The sequence below is a fragment of the Pleuronectes platessa genome, chromosome 17, assembly GCF_947347685.1.
Source record: "Pleuronectes platessa chromosome 17, fPlePla1.1, whole genome shotgun sequence".
Taxonomy (NCBI): domain Eukaryota; kingdom Metazoa; phylum Chordata; class Actinopteri; order Pleuronectiformes; family Pleuronectidae; genus Pleuronectes; species Pleuronectes platessa.
This window is the reverse complement of record NC_070642.1, coordinates 1,732,532-1,748,886: the sequence shown is the minus strand read 5'-3', so window position 1 is coordinate 1,748,886 and position 16,355 is coordinate 1,732,532. Positions and strand designations below refer to the sequence as shown.

Sequence of the window (16,355 nt, the reverse complement as noted above, 5' to 3'; positions counted from 1 at the left end):
GCTACAAATTCTCTATTCGGTGCATCCCTAATTACAAGCGTTGCTGAGCTTGTGTCATTGCTAACAGCTGTTTAAATCAGCATTTTACAACATTACAGCTGCTTATATTTTTTGGAGACAACCTATTATTTGAGCAATCTGTGACAATTCCAATGTCCAGCAGGACGTGCATGTCTTACTCTTTACAATAACAATGCACATGCCTAGTTAATGTGCGGTCATGTGATACACGATTCTCGGTTTGTTAATATGGACTGATATGGTCCCAATATGTTTACATGGAGATTGTAATGGTAGGTTTATTGTAACATTGACAGACAGAATATAAAAAAAATCCCCCAAATGACATCATATAAAATGTATAAATTGATTTGCATTTGATTTTGTGAAATAAGTATTTAATCCCCTAGCAAACATGACGTTGTACTTAGTGGCGAAATCTTTGTTGGCAAGCAAGGAGGTCAGACATTTCTTTAAGGCTGTCGCTTGGCATCTCGAAGCTTCAGCTCCCTCCACAGATATTCTATGGGATTACGGTCCGGAGACTAGCTAGGCCACTCCATGACCTTAATGTGCTTCTTCATGAGCCACTCCTTTGTTGCCTTGGCTGAATTTTTTGGGTCATTGTCATGCTGGAAAACCCATACACAGCCCATTTTCAGTGTCCTTCAGCGGTGAAGTCGTCCTATCCCCTTAGATGGTGAAGGGCAATTCCTTTTTCTTAAAGAACAAAGAAAAGAAAAATACTGTCTTTGTTCATTCCCACAACTCCATTGAAAAATGGAGGCAAGTCTGTCAGACCATGCGGATCAATCAAAGCTCGTGCAGTCTGTATTGCTACGTATATCGTCGATGCAGATGCATAAATTGAATGCAGTAGTTTACAGTAGCACGAGCATGTGGAAAATTGCGCTGTACAGACCAGGTTAGGGATTTCTTATGTTATGAGAAGTGTTAACATCTTTCAATTCATTATGAAACTGCATGAAATATTAGAATATGAGGGGCCATAAAGAGTTTTGATAATAATGTCTCTACCAGCTTTGCACATCTAGAGATGGAAATGTTTTGTCCATTCTTCTAAGCAAAAAAGCTGAAGCTCAGTCAGATTGGATGGAGACCGTCTGTGAAAAGCAATTTTTCAGTCTTGACATTGATTCTCAATTGGATTTAGGTCTGGGCTTTGACTGGGCCATTTTAAGACATTAACATGCTTTGATCTAACACATTCCATTGGAGCTCTGGCTGTATGTTTACAGTCATTGTCTCGCTGGAAGATGAACCTCCGCCCCAGTCTCAAGTCTTTTGCAGACTGCATCAGATTTTATTCAAGGATTGCCCTGTTTTTCCCCAAAAAGCTAAAATCCTCTGCCTGAACGACTACCGCCCAGTAGCACTCACTTCCATCATCATGAAGTGCTTTGAGCGGCTGGTCCAACCATTCATCACCTCCTCCCTCCCTGACTCTCTGGACCCTCTTCAGTTCGCCTACAGGTCAAATAGGTCGACTGCAGATGCCATCTCCCTCACCCTCCACACTGCCCTCTCCCACCTGGACCAGAGGGACACATATGTGAGAATGCTGTTCATCGACTACAGTTCAGCATTAAAAACCATCGTGCCCCTGAAGCTCGTCACCAAGCTCAGAGACCTTGGGCTCAACATCGCCCTCCTTGAGTGGATACTGAACTTTCTGACAGGCAGACCACAGGAGGTGCGGATCGGCACCACCTCATCCTCCACCCTGACTCTCAACACCGGTGCCCCCCAGGGCTGCGTGCTCAGTCCTCTCCTGTACTCCCTGTTCACGCATGACTGCGTGGCCACCCACAGCTCCAACACCATCGTTAAGTTTGCTGATGACACCATTGTCATAGGCCTGATCACCGGCGACGATAAGAAGGCCTACAGAGAGGAGGTCAGAGCCCTGACATCTTGGTGCCAGGACAACAACCTCCATCTCAATGTCAGCCGAAGGAGCTGATCGTGGACTACAGGAAGAGACAAGGAGTGGAACACGCCCCCCTCTCCATCAACGGCAGCAGCTTCAAGTTCCTCAGGGTCCACATCACTGATGACCTGACCTGGACCCATCACACAGACTCCATCAGGAAGACGGCCAGGCAGCGACTCTTCTTCCTCCGCAGGCTGTGGAGGCTCCACATGGACTCCAGGATTCTCTGCAATTTCTACAGGTGCACCATAGAGAGCATCCTGACTGGCTGCATCACCGCCTGGTATGGCAGCTGCACCGCCCTGAGCCATAAGGCTCTACACAGGTGGTGAAGTCTGCCAAGCACATCACAAGGGGGCGCTACCATCCATAGAGGACCTCTACACCCAGCGGTCCAGTATGAAGAGCAGCCGGATTATAAAAGACCCCTTTCACCCCAGCCATAAAAATGTTTGCCTGCTGCCGTCTGGACGACGGTACCACAGCATCCGGGGCCCGCACCACCAGGCTCAGAGACAGTTTCATCCCCCAGGCCACAATACTTTTAAACTCCTCTGAACTGCAATAACTCAACCAACCTAGCACCGTGACATATTTGCATATTTGCACAAATTGCACTATTGTTGTTTTATTTTCTCTTCAGCTGTTTATATATATATTGAGATATATATATATATACTTTATTTTCTATTTTAAATTTTGATATTCTATTTTATTCAATTTATACTATTTCTATTTCATTTTTTAGGTTGTAATTACTTGAGCATTGCTATAAGAGCCTGTGACTCAAGCATTTCACTGCCAGCAACTGCTTAATGTTATTGTTGTGCATTTGATAATAAAAATCTTGAATCTTGAATCTGAATCCATCTTTCCTTCAGTTCTGACCAGTTTCCCTGTACCTGCTGAAGAGAAGCATCCCCACAGCATGATGCTACCACCACAATGTTTCATTGTTGGGATGGTGTGCTCAGGGCGATGGGCAGATTCACGTTTTGCATTGAGGCCAAAAAGTTCCATTTTTGTCTCATCTGACCAGAGCATCTTCTTCCACATGTTTGCTGTGTCTCCCACATGGCTTCTGGCAAACAGGATTTTTTATGGTTCACTTTCAACAAAGGCTTTCTTCTTACCACTCTTCCATAAAGGCCAAATTTGTGGAGTAGACGACTAATAGTTGTCCTGTGGACAGTTTCTCCCACCTCAGCTGTGGATCTTTGCAGCTCCTCTGATAAATGTTCTCCTTGTCCGGCTTGTCAGTTTGGGTGGATGGCTTTTTCTTGGTAGGTTTGCGGCTGTGCCATATTCTTCCATTTCAAGGTGATGGATTTTATGGTGCTCCTTGAGATGTTCAAAGCTTGGGATATTTATTTATAACCTAACCCTGCTTCATACTTCTCCACAACTTTATCCCTGATCTGTTTGCTGAACTCCTTGGTCGTCGTGATGCTGTTTGTTCAGTAATGATCTCAAACAAACTCATAGGCCTTCACAGAACAGGTGTATTTAAACTGAGATTAAATTACATACATGTGGACCCTATTTACTAATTATGTGACCTGCAAATGTGCCTTGTGAAGGCAATTGGTCGCAGCAGATCATTGTTAGGCTTTCAAAGTAAAGGGGGTGAATACACTCAACACTTTTCAGATTTTTATTTGTAAATAATTTTGATATCCATGTAGTATTCGTGCTGATCGTAGTGGTATTGGCGAATCCTGTGTCGGGTTAGCATCATATAATGGTGGTGGACCACGACCGAGGCGGCGGCTGATGATGGATCCTAATAAGCGGCAATGGCCAATGACTGTGGACTATAGTGGCATCTGATCTGGATGGCAGATCATGATCTTGCTGGCTGCTGACCATAGATTATGATTGCAGCAGGACTGCTTGACGTATAGTATTGAAATTATCCTTCAAAATGTTTACCCTCATCAAATGCTTCTAAAAACTTTAATCTTGATGTTTTCCTACACCTGACATCTATTGCACTTCTGTCCGTCCTGGGAGAGGGATCCCACGTATTTTTATCCTGTTAAAAGGGTTTTTAGTAGTTTTTCCTTACTCTTGCTGAGGGTTGTTTTGTGTTAAAAAATCTGCAAAATGCAGAGTGAGGTGGAAAACAGCTACTGCCAGTGTATACCAAGAGTATATCAAATACCAGTTATATCAATTAATTGAAACTTAAAATGTAGCATTTGCAGAAATAGGAAATAAGTGTTTACATTTACACAAATATAAATGTCTGTGATGCTTCCCGATCAAAATCGCTATTTTCCAATATCTTTATTTTTTAACATCAGTTTATAATAACAATAAAGTGCCAAACACTTCAATATGTAGGACTGACCAGCCAGGCCTAGAACTGTTGCAATGGATACACACCTAAAAATATCAACAATATCTACCAAACAGATTTTGGACGAGTAAGGTCATCCTCATGGGTTCCAATGATTCTTTAAACATTTTAAGGACTTTTCGGGGCCCAACTCTCTCACATTAAAGGACCCAAAATGGCAAAATCGAGAAACGCTTTACAGATGCTTACAGAAAGCAATAAGACTTGCACTTGTCAATTCTGCTGTATTACAGTGATGGCAGACAATGTGGTATTTTATGTTCTATAATATAGCAAAGAAAAACTGTATTGAGACAACCTAAATTGTATATTCCTTCAAAATATACAATTAGCATTGGAAATAATTAGAATGTATCTACATTCAATCAAAGTTGGTCCCTGATTTCGAGGAAACTTGAGTAGTTTATGCCCTCAGTTTCCCTGCATATCTGCCAATTTGACAAGAATCACTCAACTGAGAAAAGGTATTTAATTTAAGAAATTAAAGTGCAGACAGTATTCATTAAATAAACAAGATCAACAACAAACAAATGTTGATGCGATAACATAATTTTTTGAAAAGCATAAGACTATGTACAGAGAAACATTACTACCAGCATTTATAAAGTCATCCATCAGATTCACTGCAGCTGACAGGCCAAGTCAATCCTTGTAATGATAGTGTTTTCCCTCTCTTCCATCTGTAACAAATATCTTGCATACAGCAGTTTTTTTAGCTGGTTTTGGGGATACCTTGGAGGTCATGTCCGGGTCGTCATCTCGTCTGTTGCTCGCCAAATAAGCAAGAATTTTTCTAGATCCTGCTGGTAACTATGTTGGGTTCCAACCTCCCCTTGACTGAATCTTGATGTTGGCCTAGTGTTGACCTCCTTTGGCGATCTCTCAATCTGTGCAGACAGGTCCTCTTCGACAAACCTGGTTTTGGAACATAAAATTTAAGATGCACGATTACGGATATTTTAGTTGGTCTTGTGTGGTAATAAAACGGATGATACTTCTTAACATGTAAAAAAGAAAAGAAAAGAAAAAAAAGAGATAAAACATCTTCAAGTCAAAAGGCGATGAAACACACAGAAGGCACAGGAGGCAAATGTCTAGAGAGGTTGTGGTGATAAGAGACAACACTATCTGTGTGTTGTCAAGAAAATAAGGTGATCTCTGCAGCGGAATTACTATGTTACTTTCTACCCCTGCCTGGGTTGTAACTGTTAGGAATGTATCTGTGCAGAAAAAGTCTCTCTTACTTGTGCATGAAAGGTCTTAAAACAGCTTGGATTTGTTCAGCTGTTTTTCCAGGCTACTTTGTATTTCAATATTTTATTTATGAACTTATTATGTATTTTCCAGCAGTAAATAACACCCATTTAGTGACCATATGGCAAACACATCTTTACTTCTCACATGTGCTTTCAGTGTTCCATGCAACAACTGAGTCCCAACAGATTTGGTGGATGTTAAAAAGAACATCTGTTTGTGAAAACATGTACCATGTTTGCCTACATGTACCATCTGGCATCCTGTGTCTCAGTATTGTCTTTTATGGGTCTATTGTGATGTGCTCTATTTGGAAAAAAGACAATGCAAATCAACAGTCAACAGAAATAGCTATGTTTGCCATGATAAACTAACTGATACACCTAAAACAGTAGCTTTTAAGGCTAAAATAAGACTACTGTTAAAGTATTTGCAACGCAGTTGACTAAATAGCAAGGTGAATCCGTTTTCACATATTAACTCCAGACATGTGTCTCTTGTGTGAGTGAGACGCATTCTTACATGCTGGAAATACTTGTGTGTAATGTGAGGTGGTGTGGCTGATCTGAGTAAGGATTTCTTTTGTAAAGCAGAAACAAGCACTAAGTTGCTAAACTCTCCATTATGACCACTTTTACTCTGAATTCACTGGACAATTAGTTATTTTTACCCATTGACAAGAAACAATGATGACAATGAAATCTACCCAGGCTTATTTTCCCCTCTTTCCTCAACCTCCCCAATAGCTCCTTGTTAGCGAGGTAAGCAGGTTTCGTGAATTGCTATGGATTTGGAAACAACTATACTAATAAAAACTTTGGAGGATGGTTACATTTAATGCAGTTGTGAAAATAACGCCTTGAACTTTACAGTAATGGTTTAAAACTGTTCACGTTATCAGACCAGTTAGTGCACAGCTCGGCTGAACTGTTATGTGAAAATCCCCATTAGCCCCTGCAGCTGACTGGAGCGACTGTACATAACATTGTAAACTTACAGTCTGTAATGAAACTGTATTCTGAAGCGATCTAGACTGAATACTAATTGAAAACAAACATTTAACTTATGTTACTTACGGGTTGCGTCTCTGGGTTCTCCGCCATCTTTCAGCAATAACCAAGCTGCAAATACAGCTTCAAGCTGGGCTCTGTTGATGAGAGTCCTCCGTGAAGTGGCGTAAACAAACAAAGAAGGTTGCATGTGGTTGAACGTCAGTCCTATTTACAGAACGTCAGTACCGCGTTCTTCCGTGACGATAACCTTAGGGGAGCGGAGTAGACGTACCACAGGGAGGGGGGCGGAGCCGCTGAGCGAAGGTCTGATCTAATTAGCATGACTGAGCGAAGCCGCTGCTGAGCCTCTCTCGATTCATCATTGGAGGAAACCACAGACCCTTGAAACGAAAAGTCACTCGTGATCGGCTGGTAGAAGTGTTGCCATTGGTCACCCTGGGTCATTGCAGCACACACGTGGGTAAGCCCCTCCCACACAATATTAATAATAAAAATTAATATGTAGTTGTTACTAATAATATATATAATAATATAGTCAAAGCTTTATTTACATACAGCACAAATATTGTACAAACACAACTGGCCTAGCCAGTGAAAAACTAATCAGGTGAAGCTTGAAATGTCTCTTTGCAGCCTCTGGGTCATAGGTTCTTTGTGGGCCTCTGTCAGAATCTGCCCCAGTGTGTCTGTGGTGTGTAGCTGTGAGATCCAGTGTAGCTTCTAGTCTTATTTGAAGTGTGGTACACAGGTTGGTGAGCTCCTGGCTTTGGAAGGATGGATCCAATTCATCTGTCCCACTTCAATCAGCTGTAAACACAATCAGTACAATTAGCACAGTTCATTGACAACATACACCTATACATGTTACTGAAAAATTATTGAAAGAGGACATATTATAAAAATTCCACTTTTGTAGTGCTTCTACACGTTAATTTGGGTATCTGGCATGTCTACCGTCCCAAAAGCTCTGGAAAAAAACAACTCCCGCGATTTGTTGTGGTTCCTCTATGTCAGAAACGATACGCTAGAGTGCGTCGGATGGGATTACGACCGAAATAAACGTCATAGTCACACCATGCCCATGTAGGGAGTCTCGCTACATGGCCTTGGAAGAGCGAGCTAACGCTAGCCGGGATGGCGTAGCAGCAATGCCTGCTACTACTAGGGCTGTGCTAAAAAAAATTGATAGGGCGATATATCGTGACGTCGTCATGCCGATGCGCGCATCGATGCAGATGCTGCTGTATCGATACGGCATCAAATGCTGTGACGGCTGTTTTGAAAGCGAAACATCACCTATGGTGCAGTGCACAATAAAGCCAATAGGTGGCAGCATGTTTATTCAGAACAAACATGGAAGGAACCCCTGAAAAACTGTTTCCACCGCCGGCAAAACTCAAGGCAAAGATATGGGAGTATTTCGGATTTTTGCAGACACCAGGAGGTCGGGAATTGGACATGAGTCATGCAATATGCAAGCTATGCAGAAACAAAGTAAAATACTGCGGCAACACGACCAACCTCCGTCTTCACGTGACAAGACACCACGCTGATCAGCCGCTACCAACAGGTACTACACAACGTGTGTCGTCTGACTCGTCTCAACCAACCCTGAATGAGGCTTTCAACCAAAAATTCCCCTCATCATCCCAACGGGCTAAGAAGATCACAAATGCACTTTTGTGCTTTATATGTAAAGACTTGCATCCGTACAGTGTTGTTGATAACGAAGGCTTCAGGCAGCTGCTTAATGAGTTTGAGCCACGCTACACCATCCCCACTCGTAGGTTCGTTACAGAGACTGCAGTTCCTCAGTTGTACGGAGATGTGAACTCTTCTGCAAACAGAGTTGCCATTACATGTGATGCATGGACTTCGAGAGCAACCCAGTAATATGCAACTCTCACATGCCACCATATTTCTCCCGACTGGAAAATGGTCTTGCACGTCCTGCAGACCAGAGCTATGTTTGAAAGCCACACCGGGTCAAATATTGCAGATTTGCTGCGGGACGTGGTTAATGAATGGGGACTTGTTGACAAGGATCCTGTGTTGGTGACAGATAATGCGTCTAATATGACAATCGCTGCACAACTGGCGAAGTTAGTGCACATTAAATGCTTTGCTCACAGTCTCAATTTGGCTGCTCAACGTGCACTCAAGACGCCCACTGTTTCCCGTCTACTGGGAAGAATTCGTAGCATCGTGGCTTTTTTTCGGAAAAGCACAATTGCAAGCCATGTCCTAATTGAAAAGCAGAGGCTACTAAATCTCCCCCAACACAAGCTCATGACGGATGTCGCTACGAGGTGGAACAGCGCCTGTGATATGTTGGAGCGCTTCTTAGAGCAGCAACCCGCAATTTGCGCAGCATTACTCTCACCTGATGTGCGGAAGAATGCCAACGAGTTGTGGACTTTATCTGCTGCGGACCTGGCCTGTGCTGAGGATGTGGCTTAAGCCCTGAAGCCGCTAAAGGTGGCGACACTGGTTATGTCAGAAGAAAAGACCCCTACTCTGTCGGTTATAGTACCGCTGCACGTCCAGCTGTGCAACGGCGCTCATGTCCTGGCAACAGACTCGGCCAATACGAGGGAAATTAAAAAGACTGTCTCCGGCGATCTTGGGAAGAGGTACTTGAGCGACAGATCTTTTCTGTGCATCGCCTCAGCAATAGATCCACGCTTTAAAGCGTTACCCTTCCTGAATGAAGACCAAAGACAGGATACGTATACCACCGTGGCAGCAGAGACAGCGCGGATTTCTCAGTTGAGGGTTAATTAACCTTAGTATACTAAGTGTTTTTTTGTCCGTAAAAAAAAACTAAATTTTCACTTGACTTTGGTACAGCAGGTTGTGCAGTATAATGTAATGATATAACTATACAACTGTGACTAATCTTTTGTATTTATGAATGCTATGTGGTCTTGGTTATAAGCTTTATATACAGTATATGGTTATAAGTACATTTGTATGTTCTAATTTCAGAAGCACCAGAACCATGTAACAGAACAAGAAAAGGCTGACACTAGTTCTTCCCCACCCTGCAAGAGAAGACTCTACCTGTGCTCTAGCAGATTTATTTGGAGAGACATTTTCTCTTCCCAAAAGACAAGACTCACCTATGTCACAACATGATCATCCTCTTGAGGAAATCAGGAAATACAAAGAGGAAGAGCCATTGACTCTTAATGGTGATCCACTCAGTTGGTGGAGGGGGCACCAGGCTGCCTTCCCCTTACTATCTAACTTAGCTAGAAATACCCTCTGCATCCCAGGTACAAGTGTTGCCGCAGAGAGGGTGTTCTCCACCGCTGGAGACATAGTTACAGCTCAGAGGAGTGCTCTGAAACCTGAGCATGTGGATCAACTGGTGTTTCTGTACAAAAATCATCAACATGTTAAGCCTTAGCTGCCAGTAGAAGGCCAATTTTAAGTTTCTTAAAACAGATTTATTTATTATAATTTTTTTTTATAAAATAACTTAGTTGTTGTGCTGTTCCTATAGCAAATAGAAGTGCACTTAAAGTCAAGTGAAACCAGAATATTATGGCTATTTTAAGTTTAAAAGTTAAGGAATATTTTATTTGCATTTATTAATAACTCTGAGAGTTGAAGGAGTATTATTTTTATTTAACTTTCAAGATCTTTGTTGGCCAGAATTTAAGATGTGCAATCCTTAATACTTTGCCTTTGTTGTTATGTGCAATAAGAAATAAACAGCTGTTATAGTAAATTCTGTGCAGGACAAAGTCATGTTGGGCAAGAGTCCCTACTGAACTAACCATGTGGTGGGGTCCACACAATGGGTTGTAAAAGTGAGGCGTGGGGGCCAGCCTGAAACCAGTTCTACCAGTTTCCACATTCCAATGGGCCATAAAGTGCTCCTCTGAATGGGGAAGCAGACACCTCGGCAGGCCTAGGAGTCTCCCCCTGGTGGTGGAAAATGTCCTGGGGATCCCGCTGAGTTCCAAGCCCCGCCCACTCAGATCGATTCCTGACAATTCAATTGACCGATGTCCTATGACCAACTCCTCAAGGAGGAGGACCTCTCAGGTAATTTAAAAGCCCTGACACCCCCAAAAATCTTCGTCATTTTTTTTCCCTGCTACAGACTTCGCCAGGGCCCCTCAGGGTCTTACAGATGTCTTAGCTCTGATAGGGGGCAACTTGAATTTGTATTCCTTTCATCGGCCATTCTCCCTGCTAAGGACTTCGACCAGGACCCCTCCGGGTCTCCCAGATGTTCCAGCTCTAAAGGGGGCAATTTTAACTGTTAGTTTTATCAGCCATTTACCCTGCACTGAAGACGTCACCAGGACCCCTCCAGGTCTTCCAGATGATTTAGTTGCTAAAGGGGGCAACATCCACAAACGTTTGTTTTATTTTTCATCTTTAATTTCATTTTCTTTTATTTCTTTATTCAGTCGACGCTTTATTTTGATAGGACTTTGTTATTTTAACTTGAAATAGATCGCCACAGGAAGTCCACTCGCAGGCCGAGATCACAGACTTTCTTTTTCACGATCCCCACAACTGCGCCACAGTGATTAATCCCTGCAGGACAAAGCATCATTCAGTCACAGAAGGACGAATCAGAATCCCGTCGAAGAAGACGAACAACGTTTAATCCCGTTCCAAGAGCACGAGACGAATTCGCTCTGTTTCCGGCCCAGCCGACACCGCTGCCACCGAGGAACCAGCGCCACCGAGCTTGAGCAGCCACTATCATTCACTGGACTTACGGAATATCCGTGCTACACGCGCATGCAACACCGCGAAGGTCACAGTAAGAGGCTTTATTGTATGGGCAGAGACTAGTTTTAATACTTAGCGTGTCATTTTATTTGAGTGTATGTTTGTTTGAAGACCGCCATGTCTCTACCTTAGTCGTGTTCTAAACACGGCGAAACGATACGTCACTTCCCGTTCCTTTGTACCGTGTTGAAATGTTTTAAAGTGCTTCGCGCCGTTATGGAGAGTCTACGGCAGCACTGTGATCGTCCGACTGGGTTTGCAGAGACTTTGCCGATAAAAAGTTCGGTACAAAACTCCAATTTGAGTACCGAGTGGTAAAGTTTCTGTAACCTTGTCTCTGACGATGTTTTTTAGAGCTTTTCTGATCTCTCTCTTTATCTTCCTCTCTCTCTCTCTCTCTCTCTTCCCTCCTAAACCTGCTTTTACACCCGTCCCGACCTACACTCTCATATTTCACGTTACATGGAGAAATCTAGACTAAAAGAGAATGAATACATTTCGACGCCATTTGGCGCCAAAACCACGAGATAAGAAATCTCTTTGTCTAAAGATCCCCTTAGTTTAAAGTCCGTGACCGGCCGCCATTTTGCCTTTCGCAACGTGGCCTCACTTAGGTAACCGCCATCTTGTCTTCGGCCTCATGGCATCGCACACCTCCATTTTGAAATGACTTGAACGTAACATCCTCTTGAATTCGGCCAGACGACGTTACCACGTGACCTCGTCATTACGCCATAAGCCACTCCCCCTTTCCTTTGTTACACACACACACACACACACAGACAGGCAGATACACACGACCACACGCACACATTGATATCATCAGTATTAATTGTGTCTCTAAATTGTGATATGTGCTGCTGCTGCTGTTATCTTTGAAATATTGGAGTTTGTTAAATGAAGAATCATTGAATAACATTAACTTTATTTCCCCTTTTAATAAATCCTTTTGTAATTAAAGTATTTGTTTTCTGTGATTACTTGTGCATATGTATATGAATACAGCTGGATTACTATATCCTGTGCTCGAACTTAAAACCCTTCATTGTTTATTATAAAATCTTTAATATTAAATATTGAGATTATTAATGTAACTTATATCATTTGAGACTGATATTTAAAGATTGAATTGTTGGTCCCTGTAACCAGGGTGGTGCCCTGCGACGATAAGTAATAATTACAGATTGTTTCATTCTTAATTGATAATGTTATTGTTTTCATTAATTATTTAACTATTATTAATTGATAACCGTTTCATTTCTAATTAATTATTTTACAATCTTAATTAATAGCTTTTTAATTTTTAATTATTTTTAATAAATAATTTTTATTTTAATAATCATATTTCATGATTATTAATAGTTAGCCAACGTCAAATCTACTACTACTATTGCACAACAGTCATTATTAAAAAGCAACGTGTATCGTGATACGTATATTGGCCTCCGTATCGCAATACGTATCGTATCGCGATGTTGTAGGCAATACCCAGCCCTAGCTGCTACCCGTCAAACATTTAAGTGGCCACATAAACAAGGGACCCCCAGGACACCTCTCAACGTTGACTCAACAGTATGGGAGGATGCTCCTGCTGCGCCAGCTCAAGCTCCCACTGCGGGGCTGCGCTGGGGAGCTGGGGCACTCAAAACAGGTCAATCTGAGGAGGGCTGTCTTAGACAGGGTAAAAAGGGTGCTGTTTTAAATGATCCTTGTGGTATTTTGACCAAAATATGTTACAGACATTTCATTAAGACCCCAAGGAACCATATCAACTGTGGTAAAATGGGCATAATATGTCCCCTTTAATGAATCTAACCTTACCCTCTTTCTCTCTGCCAACTCCTGAACTCCTCAATGCTGATGCAAGGTCCGTATGGATCTACTGGAAGCTCCTTCATACTGGCTCATAGTGGGTCTTAGTACGTCATAGTACAGGCAGCTGGAAAACAACATGAGTAACATGAGTTTATTATTAATAAACGGAAATAGCCTCGCTGCATCACCGTTGGAAGATCAACAGCAAAATTCCTTAAAAAATCCTAAACAGATACTTACGTACAATGGTGTCGTTTTTCCGCACTGCAAATGCAGACTTTGAGCGAGTCTCGGCGTAATGTGCAGTGACCGCCCTCCTTATGTGCGGGAATCAGGCTGTGAAACAACAACGATGAAAAAAATCAGATAAAGTAAACAGCACATCTCTTCTTTAATCATACCCTCGCTCCGCCGGCCATTTTCATCAGAGCTGTGAAGAGACGGAGAGCTTAATACAAAGATAAAAAAAACGCGTTTATGAAAAAACTTACAGAGAACAAACCGTTAGATTTAAGTAGTTCATACATATTTAAACATGCACTAGCTCTGCTAAAGCACTCAATGCTTTATTCTACTTTTAGCAACTTTTGCGCTAATCCCACAGTTGTTCAAACGTTTTTTCAGATCTGAGAGTTAGCTTAGCAGTTAGCAATGGCTTCACTCTCTAGCGGGGTCTCACCTTAATTTCGGGTCCGCGGCTTTGCTTTCCCACGCACTCATCTTCTCCTCCAGGGAAACAGTGTTGTTTCGACTTCAGCAAGTTATTTACACCGAAAACAGTCACTCGTATGGAGCAAGCTTAACACGATCCACTCATGTCTGCAGGAGACTGACGCTGAATTCACGAGGCTGTGATTGGACGAGCCCATCAGGTGATGACGCAAACGACTGACGTGAGGTTTTCAAAGTAAAACTTTACAACTGTCCTTCTCATCTTAAAGCAGCGGTTATAACAGCTTTTAAATTGTAATTTTATATGGGATGAGTACGTGACTGAGGACCCGTATATTCTTTCTGGTTTTAAGTTATTGTACTAACATGATTTTTGCTGTTCTGTGTTTGTACCCTCATAGTTGAATGCACATATTGTAAGTCGCTTTGGATAAAAGTGTTTAGTGTTTTAATGGAATACTGAGAAAGTTTAATAAGAAGTTCAAATTATGAGGGAATTTCTAGTATTTTTGGAGGACAGATTTTTTTATGGAAAGCCAGTAGAAGTTTGGAGCCTACAGGGCACAGACACATCATATCCAGCATAATTTCTTCCTGTGCATTTAACCAGTACAATTGAAAAGCGACTGTAATCATGCCACTCTGTACAGTGGTTGAGATTTAGGATTTTTTTTGGATAATAATAAAATGCTGAAATAATGGGCATTGTTTCCATTTTTTGTTTCCATTGATTTTGCTCGTGGTATACAATGTAATTAATTATAGCACACTTACTTACTTAAGAACAATTTACAATTTCAGGTTTTATATTTATTTTAAGCCTGGTGTACTTACACCAGATAGTTTAGAAAAAGGTGTTATCTGCTCTGAGGGAAACTATCCTTATTTGCATTTGTAAAGCGCAGAGCATTGTCGTTTGCATGTGAAAGCCTCCCCTAGGCTTAGGAGCAGCGGGGTCACCTCCCAACATTCTCAGGCTGTTGTAAAACTGCAAGAAACTGTTAATGGAAATTTATCCAGAAATTTCCCACGACACGTACTGACACAAACTCTTCTCTTCATGCAGTTTCCCCTTTAAGACCCTGAGAGTGAAGACATGTAGTGCTGACTGACCTTGACTCAGCCATCATGGCAGACGCTTGATACAGCAGCTGGGTCTGATGGTCTGTGTTAAAGGCTCGGGCATAGGCAACGTTGTCTAGAACATCACTGCCCACCAGCCCATATCTGATGAAAGAGAGATTTAAGTCACATGAAACATACTTTTTTGGCATTATTACAAAACCCAGATCCTTTTATTGGTTTAAACAAATCTCCAGAAACTTGAAGTCTCAGGAACAACTTAAATGTGGGCCCATATTATAGCCTTTAGCCTTCGATCATTGATGAGGCGCTGACTCACTTCTCTGCTACAGCAAGGAGTCGCTCTGGTCTGAAGGTTCCCTCTGTATCAATGTACATTGCTTTACCTTCTCCACCCCCCTGATCAATGGGCAGCTGCAGACAGACAGGACAATGCAATAAAAAGTCAATTTGAAGATTTAGGCTTCATACACAGTATTTATGATTGCAATATAACCTCACACTTACTTCAAAATAAATGTAGTAACTTGATTTCTGTACATTTTAAAAATAAAAACATTATCTTTCTTGTCCGCAACCTCAGTCCCTGCATTCAGACTCATTGCTTGAGGTGTATAAAAAAGCTTCTATTGATACAACTGAGGCTTCCGCAGTAGAAGAACCGCCCACACTGGTGTTAGTGTGGAATGTACCTGACAGGTGACAGCTAGTGTGTGGCACAGTTGAGTCTTCCCTGTCCGAAACTCTCCAAACATCTCTGTGATGGAGCCTGTCTCAATGCCACCTGCAGAGGAAAAAGGGATCTCTATTAACGTTGACCATAAACAGGACCCAGGTCTTATGTTCATAACTAGACCTTGGGACGTGCCAGATGGTATTTTTCTATTAACTTAGGATCAGGATGATTTTCAAGAAAGACGTACAGACCTTGTAGTAGCTTGTCGAGCTCCTTTGAGCCTGTAGAAATCTGTATGATCTCGGCTCTCCTCTGGTGGAACTCAGTGGCTGTTGTGAAGCCCATTGGCACCAATTTGGCTGCTTCAGCCTGGCCACGAAGAAATAACATTATAAATTAGAAGTCAAATAAAGATCTCCAGAGTATGTCTTGAAACACTCCTCGTCTCCCCTCTTTCCTTTTGGGCAATGTGAGATTGCTTGCAAAAAAAGAGTTAACAGTGCTAGCCAGGAGTCAATGGAGTATTTGGAGTGCAGTATCATGTGCTGCACCAGGACAAACATCTTCATAGAGGGCTTTCATATTGTGTAGAGTTGAGAGCACGAAGAGCAGGAGGCATAAGGGGGGCATATATATTTTATACATCTTATATTTAACATTCTCCTCCTCACCTTCAAGGCCCTTAATAATATAGCGCCTTTTTACCTTAAAGAGCTGTTAGTACCTTATCAACCCACTAGAGCACTCCGCTCCCAGAATTCAGGCCTA

At 42.1% G+C, this 16,355-nt stretch overlaps 1 protein-coding gene across 2 annotated transcripts in view; it reads right to left on the bottom strand.

The window, feature by feature from the left end:
• rad51 (RAD51 recombinase) overlaps positions 1-16,355 on the bottom strand; it is a 45,306-nt gene that overhangs the window by 12,117 nt on the left and 16,834 nt on the right. The window contains exons 4-10 of one of the 2 annotated variants that reach the window (XM_053444528.1): positions 15,839-15,956; positions 15,604-15,695; positions 15,231-15,325; positions 14,942-15,055; positions 13,397-13,492; positions 13,163-13,280; positions 7,104-7,390 (exon numbers count right to left, since the gene is read on the bottom strand). In XM_053444528.1, coding sequence (XP_053300503.1) covers positions 13,193-13,280; positions 13,397-13,492; positions 14,942-15,055; positions 15,231-15,325; positions 15,604-15,695; positions 15,839-15,956 — 603 coding nt within the window. In that variant the 3' untranslated portion in view covers positions 7,104-7,390; positions 13,163-13,192. Of the gene's footprint in view, positions 1-7,103; positions 7,391-13,162; positions 13,281-13,396; positions 13,493-14,941; positions 15,056-15,230; positions 15,326-15,603; positions 15,696-15,838; positions 15,957-16,355 lie in introns of those variants that run through there. The other variant, XM_053444527.1, reaches the window with a different exon arrangement.